Source organism: Dama dama, chromosome 18 (assembly GCF_033118175.1).
Source record: "Dama dama isolate Ldn47 chromosome 18, ASM3311817v1, whole genome shotgun sequence".
NCBI lineage: Eukaryota > Metazoa > Chordata > Mammalia > Artiodactyla > Cervidae > Dama > Dama dama.
The window spans coordinates 7,299,667-7,325,579 of NC_083698.1; the positions used below are offsets into that span (position 1 = coordinate 7,299,667).

The window sequence follows — 25,913 nt, forward strand, 5'->3', positions numbered from 1 at the left end:
ATGTGCCTGAAATCACAGGTATTTGCAGATGCCAAATCAAATAAGAACATAAGTGAGCTGCTATACAAATGAAAACATGACACAAGAAAAATCTATTATGAAGATTTCTCAGTGTTTATTTCCTATACTTTAACACATATGACCTTTCTTTCATATAACAGCCTGGAGTTTTTATTTTTTTATTTTTATTTTTTCATTTATTTTTATTAGTTGGACGCTAATTACTTCACAACATTGCAGTGGGTTTTGTCATACATTGACATAAATCAGCCATGGAGTTACATGTATTCCCCATCCCGATCCCCCCTCCCACCTCCCTCTCCACCCGATTCCTCTGGGTCTTCCCAGTGCACCAGGCCCGAGCACTTGTCTCATGCATCCCACCTGGGCTGGTGATCTGTTTCACCATAGATAATATACATGCTGTTCTCTCGAAACATCCCACCCTCACCTTCTCCCACAGAGTTCAAAAGTCTGTTCTGTACATCTGTGTCTCTTTTTCTGTTTTGCATGTAGGGTTATCATTACCATCTTTCTAAATTCCATATATATGTGTTAGTATGCTGTAATGTTCTTTATCTTTCTGGCTTACTTCATTCTGTATAATAGGCTCCAGTTTCATCCATCTCATTAGAACTGATTCAACAGCCTGGAGTTTTTAGAAGGATCCAGCCTTTCCTCATATACAATCTCACTTCATGTACAGAGTTAGTTAGCAGTTTATGGAAAGAAAATGAATTATTCAATTATTTGTAGATATTTGTTTAAAATATATCTGTATTGGGTGGGGGGAAAATATATCTGTATTTTATATGTGGATAAATTCTTAGAGATTTATATCTTACATAGATATTGTGTATGATTATATCCTGTTTATGGGTTTTGGGGGAAGAGGAAAACATGTATTTGAGTGTAAATTCCGATTTTTTAAAGCCCTCGGACTACTATCTCTTGGTTTGCTCATGTTGTTGACTGAAGCTAATATTGCTAAACTCCTGAGATACATCTTCAGGCTCAAGCCCATCCTTGTTTCATCTTCCAACCCAGTAGATAAATTCCTTTCCCTAAACATCACTCCCAGGAGACTCAGTCCTCCATAGTATGCAGCATATTCCTTAGACTCGGGTTTCATAAAATGGGGGGGTTTCCACATTTGGTGTTTTGTGTTTGATGATAATCTGATCATTTCAAGACAAATGCTTCCTTTTCCACACATTTCTGTATTTCAGTATTATGTAGCAGTTTGGGTTTTCAGTTCAGTTGAAAAACAAGATTACCATCTGTGGAAACAAGATTATCATCTGTGGTTGGCACAGAATGAGACAGGATTTCTTTGTGTCCTTACCAGCATCTCTTAACATTATGTGTTAAAGTGATAATGATCTTTCTCTTTGGTAGAAAAACTTCACAATTTACAATAAATTTAAACAGATTACCTTTCTTAAGATGTAACAGTAAAATGTTTTGTAAAAGTGACAGAGTAAAAACAAAGTATACGCAAGTAACAGAACAGTTTATATCATTTTTATTAAATTCCTATAATGCAACAATTTATATATAATGCTAAAGTAATTGTATTAGTTTTGAAGAAATACAAAATAAATACTTCATATTTGAAAAATAGTAAGACCATTTATCATGTATGATTTATTATTTATAAAGCTAAGTTGTTGCAGGCTATCAGAAACCAATGTTTTTTTAATTTGTTTGGCCATGCCACTTGACTTTCGGGAGGAACTCCCTGACCAGGGATCGAACCCACAGCCCCTGCAGTGCAGCCTTAATCACTGGACCGTTAGGGAAGTCCTGGACGCCTACCTCCGTGTGCTGCCTGCATTCACTGCCAGCCCTGCCGTATGAGACAACTCCCAGTTTTTTCTGCCAGTCACAGTGGGTTTGATCACTGGGGTGCAGGGGGAACCTAAGATCACAAGTGAACCAACTGAGCCTGCATGCTGCAACTGCTGACCTGTAGACCTGCATGATGTGATGAAGGTCCTGAATGCTGTGACCAAGACCAGCCAAATAGGTAAATAAATAAATCTTTTTAAAAATAAATAATTGCAAATAGGTTGGAGTCTTCTGCCAAATATAAGCTTTGGGGTTGTGGTCTCAAGTACCTGCTATTTCCAAACTTATAATGGCAGTAGATAAAATGCAAATAGAAAATAATTTACAACTCTGGAAGTCATGGGATGCCGATAAACATGGAGGATCAGAGACAAACAAGAATGAAAACAGGAAACTCTTCACTGAAAATAAGTCTGCCATGTACCAACCTAAGTCACCATGGAAACAAGCCATGGAAAGATGGTGACTCATCAGATAGTGAGTAATCTCCAGACAGGTTTTATTTTTATTTCAGTTACTTGAAAAAGGTTTTAAAATAAGTACATACTTAATGAAGTGAGTATACACTTAAAGACATGAATGAGGGTTTCCCTGGTGGTTCATTGGTTGGGAGACCCTGCCAACGCAGGGGACACGGGTTTGACCCCTGGTCTGTGAGCATCCCATATGCAGTGAAGCAGCTAAGCTTGTGCGCCACAACTGCTGGGGTCCGTGGGCCTTGGATCCCATCTCTGCAGCGGGAGAAGCCGCTACAATGAGAGGCCCGCACGCTGCAGCTGGAGAGTGGCCACCCCCACCCCGACTCCTGGCAATGAGAGAAAGCCCACACATAGCAACCAAGACCAGCACAGCCAAAAATAAATAAAAATTTAAAAAATAAAGACCTAAATGAAAGAATGATAAAGTTTATTTTAAAAATAAATTTCCAAGCAAAAGAAACAAAGCAAAAACAGGTAAACAAGAGAAGCAGAACCCAGGAGAATGTGGGTCTTAACCACGTGGGGACAAAAGCTCAAACTCACTCATCAGAATGCAAAAAGAAACTCTCCTGAGGTACCGTTTTTAAAAAGCTATTCAATTGGCAATGATTAAAAGGTTGATAATATACCATGTTGGTGAATAGGAGGAAAATATCATAAATTCCAGTGGAAACTTAGCTGGTAGAGTCTCTGGAGAGGGCAAAGGCAACATTTATCAAAATGACAGACACAAAGAGACGTGGACCCAGCAGTTCTTCCTCTGGCTGTGCATTCTCACAGATATACTCACACACTTGGAATAACCTCAGCCTGTGGTCATTATTGCACACTGTTTTCAATATAAAAACACTCATCAGGGTAAATGGATTGGTGCACATTCGTACACTGAAACCCTAGGCAGCCATGAAAAAGAAAGATCAACTCAAAGTGAGTCACAAAAACTTCCAAGGACCTTCTTTGGGGGCCCAGTGGCCAGGGCTCCATACTTCCAATGCAGGGGCCCAGGTTTGATCCTTGGTCAGAGAACTAGATTCCGCTTGCTAAAGCTAAAGATCTGTGTCTATGCTGCAACAAAGACCTAGTACAGCCAAACAAAGCAAAACAAAACCCAAGATATATTTTTTTCCTAGTATGAATTAATTTATTATGCTTGGCAGATTTTACAATATATTTTTAAAAGATTAAAAACTGTTTGAAACTTTCATAAAACATTTACTGAGAGAGAAAAGTTACTACCGTAAAATCAAAGCTATTTGATCAGCTATTTGATAGCTTTGATTATCAAATTATTTAAAATTTCTTTTTTTCATCACCACCACCACCATCTTGGTCACCAAGATCTATTTTTACCTGAAAAAAGCAAGATGTGGAACATGGTTTCTAGCAAGTTACCTTTCGCTTTCAACAAAGTGAAGAGATGGATATATAAAGATAGATAGATGCACACATATATTTGTACATAAGTATATGTACATAAGTTTATGTACACAAGTACATAAATATATATATATATATATATATATATATATATGTATTTGTACATATGTATCCATTTAGTCAAAGCTGTGGTTTTTTCTAGTAGTCATGTGTGGATGTGAGAGTTGGACCATAAAGAAGGCTGAGCACTGAAGAATTGATTCTTTTGAATTATGGAGCTGAAGAAGACTCCTGAGAGTCCCTTGGACTGCAAGGAGATGAAACCAGTCCATCCTAAAGGAGATCAGTCCTGGGTGTTCACTGGAAGAACTGATGCTGAAGCTGAAGCTCCAGTAGTTTGGCCACCTGATGTGAAGAGCTGACTCATTGGAAAAGACCCTGATGTGGGGAAAGATTGAGAGCAAGAGGAGAAGGAGGTAACAGAGGATGAGATGGTTGGATGGCATCATCCACTTAATGAACTTCACTCTGAGCACACTCTGGGAGATGGTGAAGGACAGGGAAGCCTGCAGTCCAAAGAGTCAGACACAACTTAATAACTAAAAAACAAAAACAACAAATCATATCTTTGAAAGAAAATAAAAGAAAATGGTACCATGGATGCAAGGAGAGTGGAGAAGTGACAGCTACCAGGCAGAAGTGGCTAAGTACTTTGCTATGTATCATTTTGCATCTTTTGAATTTTGGATCATTAAGTAAAAAATCAGAAATCTCTGGAATTCTTGGGATAGGTCTAGACTTTGCCAAGTTAAAAAGAAAATTAGCGTATTATAAAAATAGCTCCTAAAATTTACCCTGAAATCAGCATAAAAAAAAACACCAAAAACAAATTAAAGGGGCAGTTTAGTGCTATCTTACAAATGTCAACAGGTGGGCCATTGAGAGAAAAGAATGACAGTGGTAGAGAAGCAGCATTTCAAGAACTGATGGCCAAAATAAAAATCCCAGAATTGAAGAAATACACGAGCATGAAATATCTTATGCTTTTTTCCTCCAAAAAGGAGAAAAGATTAAAAACCACGATCACAATGAGCTACATTGGTGAAACTAAAGAACATCAAAGATGGAGAAAAAAAAAAACATCAAAGATGAACAGAAAACCTTGAAAATGACCAGAGGGAAAAGAAAAACCAAAAACTGCCACACAGTCTGTCACGCAAAAAAGGAATAAGGAGAGATGAAGATTAGGCAGGATTTTTATCCCCAACAGCCAAGTCCTAGACTATGGAATAGCATCTCCAAAGGACTCAGAGGAAAATAACTGTCAGCCTGCAATTTTATGCCCCAAATAAGCATGCTCATCATTCCCAGCAGTTGCCTTCCAGAGGTTCACCCAGGGAAGCCCTTGTCATGTGCATGAGACAAAGGCAGGCATTGAACTTCCACTGTGTTGCTAAAAAACAAAAAGCAACTGAACCTTACACTCATACAAGACTGGGAGAGTGAACTGTGATGTGTTGCCTGCCATTCCAGTAAAGAAGGAATGCTGCCCGACCATCAGGCCATCGGTCACTGCCGACAGGACTCACAGTGGAGAAAAGCAGGATGCTAGCCCTAGAGAAGGCAATGGCACCCCACTCCAGTACTCCTGCCTGGAAAATCCCATGTACGGAGGAGCCTGGTAGGCTGCAATCCATGGGGTCGCTAAGAGTTGGGCACGACTGAGCGACTTCACTTTCACTTTTCACTTTCATGCATTCGAGAAGGCAATGGCAACCCACTCCAGTGTTCTTGCCCGGAGAATCCCAGGGACAGAGGAGCCTAGTGGGCTGACGTCTATGGGGTCGCACAGAGTCGGACACGACTGAAGCGACTTAGCAGCAGCAGCCCTAGAGAGTTAAGGTCTATATCAAAGTCATGATTTCAATGAGCTCAGACTCTTGCATCTTCCCATTAATGGAGAAGCATTAACCCATTAATTCAGGTGTGTCATTAGCAGTCATCTTTTGATGTTCTGCTGCATGTTGGTCTGTGTGATTTTCAGCAAAATCCACTATATATCCTAGCTTCTCCCTTAACTCTTTGGGACAGTTCCTCAGAGCTCCCTGGGAAATTTTGTCTTGGTCTAGTCCTCAGGGCATTTGTGCTCTGTCGCTTCAGTCATGTATGATTCTTTGCAACCCTATGGACTATAGTCCGCCAGCCTCCTCTGTCCATGAGATTCTCCAGGCAAGAATCCTGGAGCAGGTTGCCATGTCCTCCTCCAGGGGATCTGCCAGACCCAGAGATCAAACCTATTTTTCCTGTGTCTCCTGCATTGCAGGCTGATTCTTTACCACTGAGCCACTGGGAAAGCCCAGCCCTCAATAAGACCACCGAAAAAAACTTAACTTTCAGATTGTGCATTTGTCTGTCATCAACAGATGATGTAGTAAAATACCATACGGCAGTTAAAATGAGTAAGCTGAAGTTAGTATTTCTCAAGACGAGTAATCTAAGAAAGCTGAGAGTGGCTTATCATTTGAATTTGCAGTGTGAAAACGTTTATGGATACATATTTACGTGGTAAAATAAAAACGTGGGAATTTTGTATATCAATTTTCAATTTTCTGTGGGAAAGAAAGGAGGCGAGTAGTGTTCTGGGATCTTCCATTTTGTTCATGATATTTAATTTTTTGAAAAAGTACTGAAGCAAGCACAGTGAAACAGATTTCTTGAGGCAGAAGCATGGGGCCTGGGGGACCCTGGCGTTTCGCGGTGTGTCTGGGAGCCTTGTGACACACGCTCGGGCTGGGTGCTGGCTGGTGGGGGGCCAAGTGCCCCCCTGCCTGGGCATCCGGCCATTGTGATGTGTCACAGAAGGTGATGCAACAGAAGAGCCGGGGGACCTCCTCCAGGGCTAGTTCACTCACGGATTCCCCCTCGAAGGAGAAACAGCCAAGAAGTAGGAAGGCAAAACCCCAAGCCAATCCCAGACCGTTGTATATCGCCTCATGCTTTCCATCAAGTAGCGAAGAGGCCGCCAGCTACTCGGCGCGGGGGGCGGGGGGATGAGTGGGAGACCCAAGTCGAGGGGGAGCACCAGGCTCTTCAGGGCTGCCTCTGAGGACGCCAGTAGCAGCTCTAGCGGGAGCGTGGTGCTCCCACAGCAGGAAAATCCCGACGCCAGCGGGTACGTAACTGCAGGGTGACCCCCTTAAGGTTTGATAGCGTGCATGTCATTCATCGCCTGTGCTCTGTCCCCCTGGAAAATAACCTTCCTTTACAGAGAGAACCTCTGAAGATTTCTCTGGACCCCAGTACTTTCTGACCTGTTGTCTCCTCTCTATGGTAGCGGTTAAGGTTAATCACACAAGTGGGATGGGAAGATCCCCTGGGGGAGGACGTGGCAGCCCATTCTAGTATTCTCGCCTGGAGAATCCCATGGACAGAGGAGCCTGGCGGGCTACAGTCCGAGGGGTCGCAAAGAGTCAGACATGACTGAGCGACTAAGCACAGCATACACAGCACGTGGGGGACAAGGGTGATGAAAGAGGAGACATTCTTGTCTAAGGAATGAGCTTCATCAGTGGTGTGAAGTTACGATCGCAGCCTGCAGCCTCATGCGTCGCTCATTTGTCAGTGGCCTCCTGCTCGGTCTCTGCCAGGTGCAAGGTCCAGCACCATGCTTTACAAGTCTGTACACAAAGGGTGCTTGTTACCTCCCTGGGTGAGAGCTGATTACACGGGCTTTTAGTGGGTGCACATCTTGAGCTAATAACTGTGTCTCCTCTAATTGGAAGAAGTGGGGAGACAGCAGGAAATCCTGGACCACTTGGATGGCCCAAAAACCCAAGCTTCATCAACTGTGCCCTTGGCACTGCCTGCTGGTCAAACAAAACAGAGAGTAATGAAAACCACCCATGGATAACAGCTAAGGTTTAATGAAAAAGCTTAGTTAACCTTTGGTTAATATTCATTTAAGCCAGTTCCTTGGGAGGGTCTTCTGACCTTTGAGTAGCCCTCTTTAGACAGTGGATCCCTCATGTGACCAATGAGATGTAAAGGATGGTGGTTTCAAGGTTTCATGTCCCTTCAGAGGAGACTTTTGGGAAGACCTCCTTCTCTGTTGCTTTTAGCCCATGTCTACAACAAACCAAGACAGTGAATTAAAAAGCAGAGATATCACTTTACCGACGAAGTCCGTATAGTCAAAGCTATGTGTTCAAGCAGTCTGAGCTGGGATTGGAAAAGGATTTCCAGACAGAGAATTGCAGAAAGGAGAGTTTATTAACAAAAGACAGAGATAGAGTGGGCACTGCAAGCACAGCGGGCCGACCTCCTGACAGACCAGCGAGAGTAGGCAGTTTTTGTGGGTTAATAGCCAATTTTTATAGCCTCAAGGCAAGGAAAATTCCTGCAGGAAGGCTAACACTAGTTGATTGGTTGGGCATCTTTGCCTAATTGGGAATCAGGAAGCTTGTTAGTGATTATCAGGGGGCTTTTGGCAACGGTTACAAAGGGGCTCAGTAAGCTTGGAGGTGCCCTTGATTCTGGGCTCCCCTTCTGTGGTCTTGGTGCAAAGCCTCCCACTATGGCCTGGGGTACAGGACTCAACACTATGGTTTTTCCACTAGTCATGTGAGAGTTGGACCATAAAGAAGGCCAAGTGCTGAAGAATTGGGGCTTTCAAACTGTGGTGCTGGAGAAGATCTCTTGAGAACCCCTTGGACTGCAAGATCAAACTAGTGAATCCTAAAGGAAATCACCCCTGAATATTCATTGGAGGGACTGATGCTGAAGCTGAAGCTCCAGTACTTTGCCCACCTGATGCAGGGAGCCAACTCATTGGAAAAGACCCTGATGCTGGGAAACATTGAAGACAGGAGAAGGGGACGACAGAGGATGAGATGGCATCACTGACTCAATGAACATGAATTTGAGCAAGCTCCAAGAGACGGAGAAGGACAGGAAATCCTGGCATGCTGCAGTTCATGGGGTCCCAAAGAGTCAGACATGACTTAGCGACTGAAAAATAACAGTAACACCTTGGACAGGCAATGGGCACTATTGCTTTTTGTAAGTGGATGAGCTACTTAAAGATTCTGTATTGGGTGGAATTAGGTGGCTCCTGCTGCAGAGGAACAAAATTTGCCCCCACCCCCCGCCCCCCCCGCCCCGTGTATCTCTTTGGCCTGAGGGTTAATTTCAGCTGATATATTTTTTCTGGTTTTTGGCCACACCTCATGGCATGCGGGGGAGAAGGAAATGGCAACCCACTCCAATATTCTTGCCTGGAGAATCCTGTGGACAGAGGATCCTTGAGGGCTGCTGTCCATGGGGTCACACAGAGTCGGACATGACTGAATCGACTTAGCATGCATGCATGCATTGGAGAAGGAAATGGCAACCCACTCCAGTGTTCTTGCCTGGAGAATCCCAGGGACAGAGGAGCCTGGTGGGCTGCCGTCTATGGGGTCTCACAGAGTCGGACACGACTAAAGCGACTTAGCAGCAGCAGCATGACATGAGGGATCTTAGTTCTCAAGGAATAGAAAGCTAGCCCGCTGCAGTGGGAGTTCAGAGTCCTAATCACTGGGACCACCCAGGAAGCCCCTAGGCTGATTATTTTGAAGAAATGAAAGATCAGGAGGTCCTCTTTTTGTCTTGGCAACCCACTCCAGTACTCTTGCCTGGAAAATCCCACGAACGGAGGAGCCTGCGAGGCTGCAGTCCATAGGGTCGCAAAGAGTCAGACACGACTGAGCGACTTCACTTTCCTTTCACTTTAGCTGCCTAAAGAACTGGGATAAAGGGATTGTCTCTGGATCTGAGTGGGGTGGGGGAACCAGCAAGGCCCAGATATCAGAGTCCACTCTGTGTCCCTCTGTCTCTGCTTTTATTTACCACGCACTTGATTTCCATCCCCACGTGACTTGCCTTCCTCCCCTTTGAAGTCCCAACCCCTACACCCTCTTCTGTCTTTAGCCAAAGATGATACTTGAAGTGAAGTTTTCGGAGAGTGACTTGGTTTTCCTGGCCTCTCTCACCATAACTCATAATACTTGTGTTTGGTTAAGCTGTGTCCTGTCACTTTAATTCTTAGACCAGCCGGAGGAACCAAGAAGGAGAGAGGAAAACGTTTTCCACCCAATGGTCCTGAGTTGGTCTCTGCTCCCTAGGGTGTTGAGCCACTTCCCCAGCTGCGGGGTTACAAGCCAGTTTGACAGCACAGCTCAGGAGCAGGTCACTGCGGGAGTCATCTGTCCATTTGCTCAGCAAACAAATCGATGCAGGAAATGGTTCCTGTCACATGCGCATAATGTTAAACAGCAAAATATAAAGAAACACACATAGGTAAACATGACTGAAGCAGCTTCCAGACCTGAGGTCACTTCTTAGCCATTCTGCATGCACCTGGAGCAGGGAATTCTGCCTTCCCGTTGATGGACACTAGTTCATAAACAACAGGTCAAAACTCCAAACAAACTGATCAGGTGACTTGCTGAAACTCAGTTGTTCAGTTGCTCAGTCACGTCTGACTCTTTGCAACTGCATGGACTGCAGGAAGCCAGGCTTCCCTGTCCTTCACCATCTCCCAGAGCTTGCTCAAACTCATGTCCATTGAATTGGTGATGCCATCCAACCATCTCGTCCTCTGTTGTCCCCTTCTCCTGCCTTCAATCTTTCCCAGCTTCAGGGTCTTTTCCAATGAGTCAGCTCTTCGAATCAGGTGGCCGAAGTATTGGAGCTTCAGCTTGGCCCAGCTTTGTCATAGGCAAGCTCAAGGCCATTATCACAAGACTATGAGTGTGAGTCTCCAAGAGACTGACCCCTGTTTGTGTGGCCTTGTGGAGCCTGAGGGCTGGTTGCGTGTCGGGCATCTAGCTCCTTCAGTGATGACAGCTGGGCATGGTCTGGGTACCTGGCCTTAAGGGTATCACCAGCTGAGATCTGCCTCCTCAGCCTGTCCTGGGCACTGGCCACTGGTCCCAGACTGGGCGCTGGATGATAGCTCCCGGGCAGGGTGACCAGCCTGCACAGGAACCCCATCCCCTTGTTAGCCAGGGCCTAGACCTCAGAGTACAAAAGTCAAGCCTTGGGACCTTGAATAAATAACATGAGGGGTGACATCGTTTTGCTTATAGATTTGTTAAAAGCCACAAGGAGGCTGGGAGACAGAATTTAATGCCTCCCCTTCCCTTTCTTGTCCATGACCTTTAAGAGTATTACACCTTTATATAAAAAGTTGCAGGACAGAGAATAACGTTTGTTTTGATGGAGGTTTAAAGGGACTTGTGACCTGACTATTCTGACCCTTGTGGAGAGCTACACAAAGGACCCAACACCAAGAAGTTTGCAACAGCTCTCCATGCCCCTCCTCCCCTTCCCCATGAAAAGGCTTTGCTGAAAGCCTTAGAAAAGCTCAGTTTTTTAAAGGCACGAGCCACCTGTCTCCTTGCATGACGCTGCAATAAAACTTTCTCTGCCCCAAACTCCACATTTCTGTATTGTCTGGCCTCACTGTGTAACCGGCACAGTCGGTGACAGCTTCACTCCCTTTTCTGAGCTGTGACCCAGTGCTTCTCCTGCTACATCAGGGTGCCTTCTGTAATTAATGAGTGATTCATTGTCACCTGGTTTTTGTATATTTTAAATAGAAATTTCAATTAGCCATCTTAGAGGACTTTGTCCCAAAGCTCCTAGCCTTCTGTTGCAGTGAGGTTAATCTATTTTAGCCATTTTCTTTTTTTTTTTCCTTCTTTTAAAAAAAATCTTTAAAGTTGGATGTGGAAAGGTCACTGAGATCACTTCGTAAAGTCTTTGGAAAGATCTGCTGAGACCAGATATGCACAAACCCAGCCATTTCTGTCTTGGTGAAACAGAGCAGGACCCTGTGGTACCTGTCCCAACACCCCTTGTCCTCCGCCTGCCTTTTGTCTGTGGAAAACTTTAGTCAAAGAATAAGTTTAATCAGGGAAATGAGAAATACGGAAACAGGAAAATGAAGGAGACCGAATAATAATAATGTAGTCATCAAGCATAGTTAAGGACCTTTCTGTTCCTTCTTTAGTTCCTAATATTCTGAGCCATATGCTGTGAGCTGTCTGATAGATAATGAAACCTCAGATAGAAGAAGTTAACTGCATAATGACCAGACTGACTTTCCAAGGTGAACCCACGACTTAAACTGCCGAAATTCTGAGAACTGACCTCAAAGACGTGGGGGAAAATGGACCCTGAAACTGAAGATTAACTGTACCTAAAACAGCCAAGATGATGCTGGTCAGACCACCCATGACCAAGTGGAGACAGCTGTCGGAGCTGACTGCTCTTTCTGCATGGAGCCGCCACCTCCTGTCTACAAACCTCTTGTCCCACTGGTTGCCAGTGGGAGGGTGGGGATGGGCTTTGGATCCACTGAGCTGTGCAATGATCTGTGTTTTTTTTCTTTATGTGTGTTGTATTTCAATAAAAAGTGAGGGAAAGGGTTAGGATTGCTTTAGAGAATTTTATCAGATAGCTGTTCATTGTCATAGCTCTTTGGACTTCCCAGCTGGCTCAGCGGTAAAGAATCAGCCTGCCAAAGCAGGAGACGCAGGTTCGATCCCTAGGTGGGGGAGATCTCCTCGAGTAGGAAATGGCAACCCATTTTAGTATTCTTGCCTGGAGAATTCCATAGACAGAGGAGCCTGGTGGGCTACAGTCCAGACTCTGACTTTTTTTTTTTCTTCTGGGCTGATGATACTTTGCAGACCTCTAGGATAACCTCTTTTGCTTTCTTCTTCATAAACATTTATAGGCATAAAAACATGCAGCAACAGGGCAGTAATGTGTGTGAAAGAGGGGTGTGTATGGTGTATGTATGTGTGAATACGTATATACACCACTCTGAATGCTTTTTCCCCTCAGTTTCACAGATAGTGGATTAGGAATTAAATGAACTCACATGCTCAGCCTAGTCATGTCTGTCGACTTGGCTGTAGAGGTTAAAGTTCAAATTAAAGGTTAAGAGTGGTGTATTGCTAAATTCTTTTTGCTGTTACTTTTCCTCTTTTTAGGTTACCTCGATCATGGAAGACTGTCATGGGTATGGTGTTTATACTGACTTTACTTCTTCTGGGTGAGTCTTACTCAGTAATGATCCTTGAAGCCATTTCACAGGGTATGTGTATGATGAGAGAGATGGCAGGGGAATGACTCGCATTTGCAATAAGTGGCCCAGAAACCTGGAAGTGACTGCATGCTCTTAACCATTCCTTTTTCCCCCCTCCCCCTCAGTATTTGTTTATTCATTTGTTAGGCTGCATCAGACCTTAGTTGCAACACGAGGAGTCTCTGTGGCATCATGTAGGGTCTTCCCTTGTGGCTTGTGGGCTCAGTAGTTGCAGCACTCAGGTTCTCTTGTAAAAGTAATATGGGTTTCTTTGTTGAAAACTTAGTGAGAACTTAATTTCTCTTAGAATTGTTACCAGGTCTAAGCTTGTTCTGCCTGACACAGGACAGGTCAATAAATCGGGAGGCAAGGTGTCGAGGCAAGAAATAGAGGCTTTATTCAGAAAGCTGGGCATCCGAGAAGATGGTGGATGAGAGTCCTGGAGTACTATATTATGGGGTCTGGATGCCAATTTCTTTTACAGAACAGAGAGGGGGAGGAGGAAAGGAAGTAAAGTAAAAAGACCATGAAGCGAAAGCGTAAGTCACTCAGTTAGTCCTGTGATGCCGGAGTAGTAGTGTGGTAGTGGTAATCGCCCAGTTGTGTTTGACTCTTAGAGACCCCATGGACTGTAGCCCACCAGGCTCCTCTGTCCATGGGATTCTCCAGGCAAGAGTACTGGAGTGGGCTGCCATTCCTTCTTTCTCCAGGGGATCTTCCCAGCCCAGGTCTCCTGCATTGCACTCTACTCCAGTGTTCTTGCCTGGAGAATCCCATGGACAGAGGAGCCTGGCGGGCCACAGTCCATGGGGTCTCAGTCAAACACAGCTGAGCGACCAACACTACCACCACTCCTCCTCCTGCATCGCAGGCAAAGGTCTGAGCCACCTGGGAAGTCAAAAGACCATGAGTGTTGCAAAATATCTCCTGGTCTGGCCATCCTCAGGGAAGGGATGCATTCATTTCTTTTTCCTGCTGTCATTCACAAGTGGGTAGGGTCAGAGTGTCTCCCAGTGAGCTGAACAAAGACAGGTTAGTTTAACATTCATGCAGAAGGGAAGGGTTCCCCAAGGCAAGCCGTTATGTATAGATAGTATCTTTTTAACAGACAAAAGCCATGGGAAGCAATGATTAAAGTAAAAGAAACAGATCAAATATGGAGTCAGATTTTTTTCTTCTTCCCTGTTACAGAATCACGGTTCAAAATCAGAGAAGTTGCTTTGAAGTTAGGAATCCTTTATATTTTTATTGCAAACACATACAGTTGATCTTTTCTAAATCTGGGTGACTCATCTTGAAGGATTTTGACAATCAGAGACTGACCATCATGGGGTTCTTGAAGAAAGGCTAGAACACATGGGTTGCCATTTTCTGGCTGTAAATATCACGCACCGTGAATTCTGGTACAATGGAAAATTGTTCTGTGGTATGTGGACACCTTGAATTTCAGGGTATCCAGGGAAGTCAGAGTTTCACCCAGTTATTGCCACAAAATGCCGTTTTATACAGCAACGGGGGCTGTTCAGTTGGGCTTGCGCATGGATGCCTGGACTGAGGGCTCTCGGAAGCCTGTACCAGCCTTCCTTCAGCTGCACCTTAGGGCCCTGAGCACCATCCCATCTCTGCAGACCTCTAAACTTCATCTCGAAGATTCCGGTTCTACTGAGAGCTACACGCTGTCTGGCTCTGTTGCTTCCAGCTATCTGGTCTTCACCTCTGCTGATTTCAGCTTGAGAGCTTCAGCAGCCCTCCCCCGACCCCTTGCTCCCGACTCATGAGCCCTGTGCCCTTGAGATTTCCCACAGCGCTACCCCAACCCTGTGTCAGTGATCCGTGCCTGCTCTTCTGAGGCTCCACCTCCCTGCCCGTGTCAGGAACACGCCGTGTGAACAGAAGAACTGTTTGTGCTCAGAATTTTCCTTGTTTTGGAAACGAATGCCCTATATTCCTTAGACATTTTTTAATGTTTTTTTTTAATGTGGACCATTTTTAAAATCTTTATTGAATTTGTTACAATATTGCTTCTGTTTTACTTTCTTTTTTCTTTTTTTTTTTGGTTGAGAGGCATGTGGGATCTTATTTTCCAACCAGGGACTGAACCTGCAATCCCTTCATTGGAAGGGGACGTTTTAACCACTGGACTGCCAGCGAAGTCTCTCCTTTGACATCTTTTAAGAACGAAATGTATACATCTTCCTAGTGCGTGCAAACTGCTTCTTTGTCTTTCCCCACTGTAAGGTTACCCATTTGCCCACAAAAGTGCCAGATCCTTTTTAGCCACCACTGATGTGTTAATGATTTCAATGGAATTAAACTGAACTTGGATCCATTTTTATTTGCTAGGGTGAAATCCACATGATATAAAACTGACCATGTTGACATGAACAACTCAGTGGCATTTAGTGCTTCGCAGTGTTGTGCAACTACTACTTGTATTTCCAAAATATTTTCACCAACCTCAAAAGAAACCCCACACCCCTCAGTCACTCCCCAGCACGCCCCCACCCCAGTCCCTGGCAACAATATGCTTTCTAAGGACACACGTGTTCTGAAAGTGTCATGTAAATGGAATCATACAATGTATGGCTATTTTTGTCGGGCTTCTTTCACTAAGCTCATGTTTTTTTTTTTTAATTTAGAATTTTTATTTATCAAAAGGTAACATTAAGATAAGGAAAAATGCAAGCCACCGAATGTAAAACAGATATTTTTAATACTTCTATCAAACAAAAATTGATATTCTAAGTGTGCAAATAACTCCTATAAATCAATATAAAAAACAGTCACTCAGTCCTGTCCAACTTTTGTGATTTCATGGACTGTAGCCCACCAGACTCCTCTGCCAAGGGATTCTCCAGGCAAGAATATTGGAGTGGGTAGTCATTTCCTTCTTCAGGGGATCTTCCAGATCCAGGGATTGAACTTGAGCCACCAGGGAAGTCCATAAATCAATATGAACAACAACAATTCAATATATATATATATATATTTTAAAATATGGAACGCTTCACAAATTTGTGTGTCATCCTTGCACAGGGGCCATGCTAATCTTCTCTGTATCATTCCAATTTTAGTATATGTGCTGCCGAAGCGAGCACCAATTCAATATTTTAAATGGGCAAACCACCTGAACTGGCATTTCACAAAAGAAAAATAACATGAAAATATGCTTGTTATTTATCAAGAAAATGCAAATTAACACTAGTAGACCCATTGTAGTATGGTAGAAATTCTAAAAGTCTGAATATACTAAATGTTGAGAAGTAGGTGAAACAAATGTTACTTTCATAAGCTCGTGTTTTTGAGGCTCATCCCTGTTGTAGACGAATCACTCCTTTTTGCAGCTGAATAATATTGCAGCGTGTGGATAGACCGCAGTTTGTTTACCCATTCAGCTATGGATAAACATCCATCGTGTCCACCCTCTGGGTGTTGTGGGTAGTGCTGCTATGAACATGTGTGTACACGTGTTTGTTTGAATACCTGTTTTCAATTCTATGGGTGATACACCTGCTGGTAAGCTGCTAGGGAGGAGCTGCCCCTGTTTTCCAGAGAAGCTGCCCCGCGTCACTTTCCCGCTAGTAGTGTGTGAGGGTCCCAGTTTTCCCACGTCCTCACCGACACTTGCTATTCTTTTACAACTGCAGCCATTCTGGTGACGTGAAGTGCTGGCTCACTGTGACTTTGATTTGTATTTCCCTAATGCCTGCTATCTAGAGAAGGACGTAGCAACCCACTCCGGTATTCTTGCCAGGGAAATTCTGTGGACAGAGGAGCCTGGCGGGCTACAGTCCGTGGGGTTGCAAGAGTCGGACGTGAGTTAGTGACTAACTCACCACCACCACCAGTGAATGATATCAATTAATATTGAGCAACTTTTTATGTACTTGTTTGCCATTTATACCTCTTCTTTTTTTTTTTTTTAATACCTCTTCTTTGGAGAAAATTTCTTCTAGTTCTTTGCCCATTTAATTGGGTTTTTGTCTTTTTGTTGTTGACTTGTAAGAGTTTTTAAAAAAATATATTCTGGATACTAGACTCTTCTCAGATATATAATATTTTCTTTCATTCAATAGATTGTCCTTTCACATTTTAAGTAATGTCCTTTGATGCATAAGAGGTTTTAATTTTAGTGATGTCATGTCTAAGAATCCATTACTAAATTCTAGGTCATGACAGCTTACCTCTGTGTTTTTTCTGAGAACTTTATGATTTTCACTCTTATGTTTAGCTAATTGATCCATTTTGAGTTATTTTTTATATATAATATGAATTTTTCAATTTCATATTCATTTTTTAGCAAATGAGTTAAAAATGAACCAGATTCATTTTCTAGCAACTGGATATCTTGTTGTCTCAGCATCATTTGTTGAAAAGATATTTTTCCCCATTGAATGGTCTTGTTACCCTTGTCAAAAAATGCAGTCAACCGTAGATGTATAGGCCTAGCTCTGGATTTGCAATTCTCCTCTTTCTCATCACACTTGATAATTTCAATTGTTCTATTTTTGAGTTCACTGAATCTCTCCTTTTCCCGCTAAGATCTGCTGTTGAGCCCATTCGGTGAATTTTTTCATTTCAGCTATTGTACTTTACATCTCCAGAGTTTGTACTTGTTTCCTTTTATAATTTTTCAATTGATCTTCTCATTTCACTCACACGTCATTTCTTCGGTTTTCTTTAGTTCTTGGTCTGTGGTTTCCTTTAGTTTTTGAGCCTATTTAAGACAGTTGGTTTGCCAAGTTTTGTCCAGTCAGTTCAGAGTTTGAACTTGCTCAGAGATGTCAGTCAATTTTTTTTCCCTTTAATGAGCTGTACTTTCCTGTTTCTTTGTATGCGTTGTAATTTTGTGTTGCAAACCAGACATTTCAGTTTTATAACACAGTAACCCTGGGAATTGGCTTCTCCCCTTTTCCGAAGGTGGCTTTGTTGCTTGTTGAGGGCTGTAGTCGTTTGTTTCGTGATGGTCACTTTTCTGATATCACAATGGTCAACCAGTGACCTGACAGGTTTCCTAGAATAAAAAATAAGCAGGAGAGAACAAGGATGTGAAAACTGCTGTCCCAGTGCAGGCTGTTTGACTCTAAGCTGGGACTCTATTTCAGGGCCAGCCTGGGCCACCCACAGCTCTGCCATAATCTTCACCTCCTGTTTGCATGCGGCCCACAGATCCACCCAAGGTGCAAGCCTAGGGTCTTCTGGGACCTTCCTTGAGCACGCGTCCAGTCCTGGACACTCACACTGCCCTCTCCCTTCCCTTCCAAGCCCTTGCTCCCATGTGAGCCCTCATCCTTTGCCTTCTCTCCCATGATGTTGGATCTGTCTGCCACCGTCTCCTTTCACAGTCCCTTGCCCAGATGGTCATGGCCAGTTTGTCTTTAATTCTTTGAACAGTCATTATACCCTCCCAGAAAATTTTTCCAGCGCATGGGAGTGGATAGAAGCAAAGATTGGCCTCTGCACTAGACAGTCAGGGCAATACCAGGCAGATGAACACGTAGAGTCAGAGTAGCTGAAGAACAAGGTCTGTGTTAGATCCCTGGCACAAGCAAGCGGTGCCAGCAATATTGGCTGGCACCCACACAGCCACCGCCACCATTCTGGGAGATGGTATGCAAGTGAGTGATAATGCCACACTGCTCTCTTGCCAAAAATAACCTGCCCTTTCCTTTAGTCCTCTGGTTGATGCAAGCTTGTGATTAGATTTTGGAAGTCCAATAAAGTTGATCTTGTTAGTCTTTGCCAGCTGATGATTGTTTCAATGGAGGAACAATTTTTTGAGCACCTTTTGCTGCCATTGAAAATTATTGTCACTCAAGAACCTGATATAGGACTTCCCTGATGGTCCAGTGATAAACAATCTGCCTGCCAATGCAGGGGACGTGGGTTTGATCCTTGGGCCAGGAAGATCCCACATGCTGAGGAGCAACTAAGCCTGTGAGCCTCAGCTGCTGAAGCGCATGCACCGTGAGCCTGTGCCCTACAACAGCAGAAGCCACTGCAGTGAGAAGCCCGAGCGCTGCAGCTGGAGAGGAGCCCCTCAGTCTCACCTAGAGAAAACCCCAGACAGCACCGAAGACCCCACACAATGAGAAATTAAAAAAAAAAACATAACTTGCTATAGCTTCCCTGCTTAGAGGAATTTCTATTAATATATGTTGTCAACAAAAATTCAATTAATAATCACGAAGAACAAAGAGGAATTTTATTCAAGCTAAACTGAGGATTATATCCCACGAGACAGACTCTCAGGAGCTCTGAGAACTGTTCCATGTGTTAGAAGTTGAAGGCACAGTCATATACATTTTTGAGACAAAGGCTCATGTCGAAATGACATACTGATATTTATATAAAGTTCATCCCCATCTTTGAGGAGCTCTGGTTAATGTGTAATATGCATGCACACCACATATCAAGGAGGGGGGAGGAGGCCCAAATGGACACAGAGAAAGAACTTTTATTTTTTCTTGTGCTGTCTAAAAATATAAATTGTTTCATCAATGTAAAATATAAGTATTTCCAGATAAACTCTTTAATCAAAGTTGATCTTTTCTTTAACAGGTTTTATAAATCACATGAAGCTTAAAGAGAAAGAGTTTCCTCAGAAATCCAGACAAATTTATGCTCTAATTGCAGAATATGGTTCACGGCTTTACAATTACCAGGTGATGTTTCCTTAAATCCTTTTGTCTGTTACTCATTTAAAATCTAATGTGCTACAAAGAGAGTCCAACTAGACATGTGTTATATTGGTTTTGCATGTGAATATCTAATAGAACATCTAATAGGTGTTCAAGCTGGATTTAGAAAAGGCAGAGGAACCAGAGATCAAATTGCCAACGTCCACTGAATCATCAAAAAAGCAAGACAGTTCCAGAAAAACATCTATTTCTGCTTTATTGACTATGCCAAAGCTTTTGTGTGGATCACAGCAAACTGGAAAATTCTTCAGTTGATGGAAATACCAGACTACCTGACCTGCCTCTTGAGAAACCTGTATGCAGGTCAAAAAGCAACAGTTAGAACTGAACATGGAATTACAGACTGGTTCCAAATCAGGAAACAAGTACATCAAGGCTGTATATTGTCACCCTGCTTATTAAACTTATATGCAGAGTACATCATGAGAAACGCTGGGCTGGATGAAGCACAAGCTGAAATCAAGATTGCCGGGAGAAATATCAATAACTTTAGATACTCAGATGACATCACCCTTATGGCAGAAAGCGAAGACGAACTAAAGAGCCTCCTGAGAAAGTGAAAGAGGAGAGTGAAAAGGTTGGCTTAAAGCTTAACATTCAGAAAACTAAGATCATGGCATCCGGTCCCATCACTTCATGGCAAATAGATGGGGAAACGATGGAAACAGTGAGAGACTATTTTGGGGGGCTCCAAAAATCACTGCAGATGGTGACAGCAGTCATGAAATTAAAAGATGCTTGCTCCTTGGAAGAACAGTTATGACCAACCTAGACAGTGTATTAAAAAGCAGAGACATTGCTTTGCCAACAAAGTTCCATCTAGTCAAAGCTATGGTTTTTCCAGTAGTCATGTATGGATGTGAGAGTTGGACTATAAAGAAAGCTGAGTGCCGAAGAATTGATGCTTTTGAACTATGGTGTTGGAGAAGACTCCTGAGAGTCCCTTGGACTGCAAGGAGATCCAACCAGTCAGTCCTAAAGGAAATCAGTCCTGAATATTCATTGGAAGGACTGATGCTGAAGCTGAAATTCCAATACTTTGGCCACCTGATGAGAAGAACTGACTCATTTGAAAAGACCCTGATGCTGGGAACGATTGAAGGCAGGAGGAGAAGGGGACGACAGAGGATGAGATTGTTGGATGGTATCACCAACTTGATGGACATGAGTTTGAGCAAGCTTCGGGAGTTGGCGATGGACAGGGAGGCCTGGCGTGCTGCAGTTCATGGGGCTGCAAAGAGTCGGACAGGACTGAACGACTGAACTGACTGAGTGGTAAAGAATCCACCTGCCAATGCAGGAGGTGTAAGAGATGCCGGTTTGATCCCTGGGTTGGGACGTCCCCTGGAGGAGGACATGGCAACCCACTCCAATATTATTGCCTGGAGAATCCCATACAATCCACAGGGTCTCAAGGAGTCAGACACAACTGAAGTGACTTAGCACACATGGGTATGTATAACTGATTCACTTTGCTGTACTCCAGAAACTGACACAGCATTGTAAATCATCTGTACTCCAACAATTTTCTTTAAAAAGAAATAATATTGGGACCAGAGATCTATTAAGTGGTTTTATAACTAAGAGATCCTAAAACTTCTCCACAGTCTCCAATCCCTGCAGACTCCTGCCATAGACTGGATGTTTCTGATTCATCAAATTTTTCTGCTTCCCAGTTTCTCCCTTTTGCGATGGGAATGTCTATGGTATGCTGGTCCCACTACTGTATTTTGAAAGTACACAATTTGTCTGATTTCACAGCATCTTAGCTGGAGGGGAGGTTGTTTTGGATGGATTGTGCCTGGGGTCTCATCCATATCTGACTTGGATGATAGACATATAAGTTTAGACATAAACTTTAGACATAAGTTGATGCTGGAATAAATGAAGGCTTGGGGGTCTGTTGGGATAAAAGGATGTATTTTGCATGCAAGAACATTAATTTGGGGGACCAGAGTTAGAATGTCATAGACTGATTGCTGTGTCCCCTCCCAAATTCATATGTTGAAACCTAATCCCAAGTATTGGGGCTTCCTTTTCGACTCAGTGGTAAAGAGTTCACCTGCCAGTGAGGGAGACTCAGGTTTGGTCTCTGGGTCAGGAAGGTCCCCTGAAAAGGAAGTGGCAACCCACTCTAGTCTCTTATTCTTGCCTGGCGAATTTCATGGACAGAGGAGCCTGGCGGGCTACAGTCTGTGGGGGTCTAAGAAGAGTTGGACATGACTTAGCAGCTAAACAACAACAACAAAGCCCAGGTATTAGGAGGTGGGTCCTTTGGGAAGTGATTAGGTCATGAGGGTGGAGCCCCCTGGCTGTGATTAGTGATATTAAGAAAGAGACCCAGGACTTCCCTGGTGGTCCGGTGGTTAAAAATCCACCTGCCAACGCATGGGACAGGGGTTTGATCCCTGGTCTGGGAGGATTCCACATGCTGAGGAGCAACTAAGGCCATGCCCCACAACTACTGAAGCCTGAGCCCAGAGCCTGTGCTCCGTAGCAAGAGAAGCCAGCACAGTAAGCCCACACACCACCATGCAGAGTAGCTCCCATTTGCTGCAACTAGGGAAGACTATGCACAGTAATGAAGACCCAGTGCTGTCAAAATGAATGAGTGAAAGGATAAATCAATACAACTTAAAAAAGAGAGAGACAACAGCAAGCTTAATGATCTAACCACAGGTGTAATCTGCAGTCATTGTATTAGGTTAGCCAAAAAGTGCCTTTGAATTTTTAGGTAAGAATAAAAGACACATTTTTCATTTTCACCAAGAACTTTATTGAAATGTATTCATCATTTTGTTGCACTATCTTTTGCCATTTTTCAGGCAGCTTCATAATTCCATCTTCCCAAAATGTTTTATCTTTTTGAGCAAAGAACTGTTCCATATACCTTTTACAATTTTACAGGGAATTGAAACTTTTTCCCTTAAGAGAATTTTATAAAGACTGAAATAAATGGAAATCCAAAGATGCAATGTTTGGTGAACAGAGCAGATGGATCAGAACTTCCCGGCCAAGCTGCAACAGTTTTTGCCTGGTTATCAAAGAAACATGCGGTCTTGCATTGTCATGATGGAAGATTATGCGCTTTCTGTTGACTAATTCTGGACACTGTTTGTTGAGCACTAACTTCAGCTGGTCTAATTGAGAGCAGTACATATTCATTTGGTGTGGCTGGTGGCGCTTCATTTCACTTGCCCCACAGTCTCTTCAGCTTTTCATTGCTCATCACAATTTGTTTTAAAAACAGACCATTTTCATTATGTTTCAGTAGAGAATCACAGGTGGAACTATGGTCAAGAAGGCTTTTTTTGCTTAAATTGTGTGGAACCCAAACATCAAAGAGATTAATGTAACCAAGCTGATGCAAATGATTTTCAACACTTGATTCTGATATTTTGAGTATGGTGGCTGTCTCCCATGTGGTATAACTTTGAGTGATCTCACTTCATGTCTTGATTTGATGTCAACTGGTCTACCCCGAATGTGGAGCATCGTTCAGCCAGAAATCTCCAGCACAAAATTTCACAAACCACTTTTGACATGTTCGATCACTCACAGCAGCTTCTGTGCAAATCTTTGTTTCTTTTTCAGTTGCATTTTTATCTTTATTGATATATTAAATATGCCAAAAATGGTATATGCATATAATGCCAAACATAATATGCCAGAAATGTTCCTTTTTTCTTCTGTCTTCAGTATTAAAATGGCTACACAAAAATTCACCAATTTGATAAGTTTTTTAAAAAATGCACACTGGTATGTCAGCAGTCACAATACAATCTAACAAAATTGTTTCAAATGAAGTTAAAGACAACTAAGCACTACTAGAGCCATTTTACAGGAAAAGAACTGAACAAACTTTTGGCCAATCCAAGAGCTTCCAGGATTCACCTGAAAGTTACAGGGTTTAAAATTAGATAACTTGCATGCATGCTAAGTTGTTCAGTCGTGTCTAACCCTGCGACGTAAGGACTGTAGCCTGCCAGGGTTCTCTGCCCATGGGATTCTCCCAGGAAGAATATTAGAGTGGGTTGCCATGTCCTCCTCCATGGGATCTTCCTGATCCAGGGATCCAATCTGCTTCTCTTCTGCCTTCTGCATCCGCAGGTGGATTCACTGGGTGGTGGATTCTTTACCACTAGCGCCACCTGGGAAGCCCTAACTTGTGACAGTTCAGTTCAGTTCAGTCGCTCGCTCAGTCGTGTCTGACTCTTTGCGACCCCATGAATCGCAGCATGCCAGGCCATCCTGTCCATCACCAACTCCCAGAGTTTACCCAAACCCATGCCCTTCGAGTCGGTGATGCCATCCAGCCATCTCATCCTCTGTTGCCCCCTTCTCCTGCTGCCCCAATCCCTCCCAGCATCAGGGTCTTTTCCAATGAGTCAACTCTTCACATGAGGTGGCCAAAGTATTGGAGTTTCAGCTTCAGCATCAGTCCTTCCAGTGAACACCCAGGACTGATCTCCTTTAGGATGGACTGGTTGGATCTCCTTGCAGTCCAAGGGACTCTCAAGAGTCTTCTCCAACACCACAGTTCAAAAGCATCAATTTTTCGGCGCTCAGCTTTCTTCACAGTCCAACTCTCACCATCCATACATACATCCATATGGAAAAACCATAGCCTTGACCAGACGGACCTTTGTTGGCAAAGCAATGTCTCTGCTTTTTAATATGCTGTCTAGTTTGGTCATAACTCTCCTTCCAAGGAGTAAGCGTCTTTTAATTTCATGACTGCAGTCACCATCTACAGTGATTTTGGAGCCCCCAAAAATAAAGTCTGACACTGTTTCCACTGTCTCCCCATCTATTTCCCATGAGGTGATGGGACTAGATGCCATGATCTTAGTTTTCTGAATGTTAAGCTTTAAGCCAACTTTTTCACTCTCTTCCTTCACTTTCATCAAGAGGCTTTTTAGTTCCTCTTCACTCTCTGCCATAAGGGTGGTGTCATCTGCATATCTGAGGTTATTGATATATCTCCCGGCAATCTTGATTCCAGTTTGTGCTTCTTCCAGCCCAGCGTTTCTCATGATGTACTCTGCATACAAGTTAAATAAGCAGGGTGACAATATACAGCCTTGATGTATTCCCTTTCCTATTTGGAACCAGTCTGTTTTTCCATGTCCAGTTCTAACTGGTTGCTTCCTGACCTGCATACAGGTTTCACAAAAGGCAGGTCAGGTGGTCTGGTATTCCCATCTCTTTCAGAATTTTCCACAGTTTATTGTGATCCACACAGTCAAAGGCTTTGGTGTAGTCAATAAAGCAGAAATAGATGTTTTTCTGGAACTCTCTTGCTTTTTCGATGATCCAGTGGATATTGGCAATTTGATCTCTGGTTCTTCGGCCTTTTCTAAAACCACCTTGAACATCTGGAAGTTCACAGTTCACATATTGCTGAAGCCTGGCTTGGAGAATTTTGAGCATTACTTTACTAGCACATGAGATGAGTGCAATTGTGCAGTAGTTTGAGCATTCTTTGGGCTTGCCTTTCTTAGGGATTGGAATGAAAACTGACCTTTTCCAGTCCTGTGGCCACTGCTGAGTTTTCTAAATTTGCTGGCATATTGAGTGCAGCACTTCAACAGCAGCATCTTTCAGGATTTGAAATAGCTCAACTGGAATTCCATCACATCCACTAGCTTTGTTCATAGTGATGCTTTCTAAGGCCCACTTGACTTCACATTCCAGGATGTCTGGCTCTAGTTGAGTGATCACACCATTGTGATTATCCGGGTCATGAAGATCTTTTTTGTACAGTTCTTCTGTGTATTCTTGCCACCTGTTCTTAATATCTTCTGCTTCTGTTAGGTCCATACCATTTCTATCCTTTATTGAACCCATCTTTGCATGAAATGTTCCCTTGATATCTCTAGTTTTCTTGAAGAGATCTCTAGTCTTTCCCATTCTGTTGTTTTCCTCTATTTCTTTGCATTGATCACTGAGGGTGGCTTTCTTACATTTCTTTTCCATGGGGATGGTCTTGATGATCCCTGTCTCCTGTACAATGTTACAAACCTCCGTCCATAGTTCATCAGGCTCTCTGTCTATCTGGTCTAGTCCCTTAAATCTATTTCTCACTTCCACTGTATAATTGTTAGGGATTTGATTTAGGTCATGCCTGAATGGTCTAGTGGTTTTCCTTACTTTCTTTAATTTAAGTCTGAATTTGGCAATAAGGAGTTCATGATCTGAGCCACAGTCAGCCCCTGGTCTTATTTTTGCTGACTGTATAGAGCTTCTCCATCTTTGGCTGCAAAGAATATAATCAATCTGATTTTGGTGTTGACCATCTGGTGATGTCCATGTGTAGAGTCTTCTCTTGTGTTGTTGGAAGAGGGTGTTTGCTATGACCAGTGCATT

General features: G+C 43.2%; 1 protein-coding gene and 1 non-coding gene across 2 annotated transcripts in view; one reads left to right on the top strand and one right to left on the bottom strand.

Annotated features, from left to right (window-relative positions):
- SUN3 (Sad1 and UNC84 domain containing 3) overlaps nucleotides 1–25,913 on the top strand; it is a 44,698-nt gene continuing 18,785 nt past the window's right edge. Inside the window, exons 1-4 of the mRNA XM_061166278.1 lie at nucleotides 1–52; nucleotides 1,996–2,029; nucleotides 12,749–12,810; nucleotides 19,405–19,508. Of these exons, the coding sequence (XP_061022261.1) occupies nucleotides 1–52; nucleotides 1,996–2,029; nucleotides 12,749–12,810; nucleotides 19,405–19,508 (252 nt within the window). The remainder of the gene's footprint in view (nucleotides 53–1,995; nucleotides 2,030–12,748; nucleotides 12,811–19,404; nucleotides 19,509–25,913) is intronic.
- On the bottom strand, nucleotides 15,835–15,941 carry LOC133073143 (U6 spliceosomal RNA). The gene has a single exon (XR_009696853.1). It is a non-coding gene; the product is annotated as a U6 spliceosomal RNA (small nuclear RNA).